We start from the raw sequence: 1,459 nt of genomic DNA, 5'->3' as shown, positions 1-1,459 counted from the left end.
AACTGCTGCTACTGCTGCTGCTGCTGCTGCTGCTGCTGCTGCAGTTAGGAGTCTCTGAGGCCCCCTGGGGGCCAGACGTTCTAAGGGTTTTCTGCCGCAAATGAATGCAGCGCAGCTGCTTTGCTGCTCTCCTGCTGCCCCCCCTGCTGCGGCCCCGACGGCCTCTCTCCCTGCTGCTGCTGCTGCTGCTGCTGCTGCTGCTGGGTGCCCAGCGGCTGCGGCGGCGAGCAGAAGCAAGCAACGAGCAGCCAGGGGCCTCCAAATGGCATTTGCGATGCAGCAGCTGCTGATTAGAAGGTAGGTGGGGCCCCCAACCCTGCTGCCACTGCTGCTGCTGCTGCTGCTGCAGATGCTGCCGCTGCTGCAGATGCTGCTGCTGCAAATGCTGCCGAAGCTCTGGATATGCAGGAGCAGCTGCAGCAACGAAGGGACTGTCGGTGGCAGCAGCACAAGGAAAACGTTGTGCTGAGTTGCCTTCTGCTGCTGCTTTTGCTTCGGATCCTTGCTCTGCTGCTGCTGCTGTTGCTGCTGCTGCTGCTGCTGCATCCGCTTCCTCCCAGTCTGATGCCTCAGCAGCAACAGAAGCCTCGTATGCATCAAGCGCCAAAGTGACAGCACGGGCATCCTCCCAGGCTCTCTGCTGCTGCTGCTGCAGCAGTTGCTGCTGCTGCTGCTGCTGTAGTTGCTGCTGCTGCTGCTGCAGTTGCTGCTGCTGCTGATGCCTCGGACCCCAAGCAGAAGAAGAACTGTCTAGAGACCTATTGCGGCCATGGAAGCCCCTAGTTGCAAATAGCTGCTGCGTTTGGCTGTGCTGCTGCTGCTGCTGCTGCTGCTCATTTTGCTGCTGCAGCTGCGGGCTTATTGTACGCTGTTTGTGAGGCCTGCACTGCCCTTGCTGCTGCTGCTGCTGCTGCTGATCTTGGTCGTGCTGCTGTTGGCATCGCCAGTTGTGGAAAAATTTCATTTGCGAGTAGGCCAAAGCAGCATGTTGCTGCTGCTGCTGCTGCTGCTGCTGCTGCTGCTGCTGCTGCATCCAAGTGTTGCTCACATCAGCAGCAGCAGCAAACTCCCCACGCTGCTCCTGCGGCTTCTGCTGCTGCACTGCGTTGCTGCTGCTGCTGCTCTCCAGGAAGCTCCCCCAGATAAGTTTTCTTTTTGGCTGTACCGCTGGCGGCGGTTTGCTGCTGCTGGTGCTGTTGCTGCTGCTGCTGCTGTCGCTGCTATCATATCCGCATTTCCATTGCAGCAACTGCTGCTGCTGCTGTTCCTGGATTCTACCAGGCTGCTGCTGCAGCAAGGCCCGCAGTCGCCGTCTCTGCAGCTTTTGAAGCTCGTGCTGCCGCTTCTGCTGCTCTTCTTGATGCTGCTGCTCTTGCTGCTGCTGCTGCTTCTCTTGCTGCTGCTGCTTCAGGGCCCCAACAGGAGAAGGCGCCAGCGAATGAGCGCAGGCACCGGGAGC

The 1,459-nt window shown here is 59.8% G+C and overlaps 1 protein-coding gene across 1 annotated transcript in view; it reads right to left on the bottom strand.

Moving 5' to 3' along the window:
* Positions 1-33: 33 nt before the first annotated feature.
* Positions 34-1,459, bottom strand: part of ETH_00036775 (uncharacterized protein) — a gene marked incomplete at both ends in the record, with an annotated part of 4,960 nt that continues 3,534 nt past the window's right edge. The window contains one exon of the mRNA XM_013375946.1: positions 34-1,459. Within this exon, the coding sequence (XP_013231400.1) occupies positions 34-1,459 (1,426 nt within the window).

The sequence above is a fragment of the Eimeria tenella genome, genomic scaffold (assembly GCF_000499545.2).
Source record: "Eimeria tenella Houghton genomic scaffold, Eth_scaff3012, whole genome shotgun sequence".
Taxonomy (NCBI): Eukaryota; Apicomplexa; class Conoidasida; order Eucoccidiorida; family Eimeriidae; genus Eimeria; species Eimeria tenella.
This window is presented reverse-complemented; position numbering and strand designations above follow the sequence as displayed.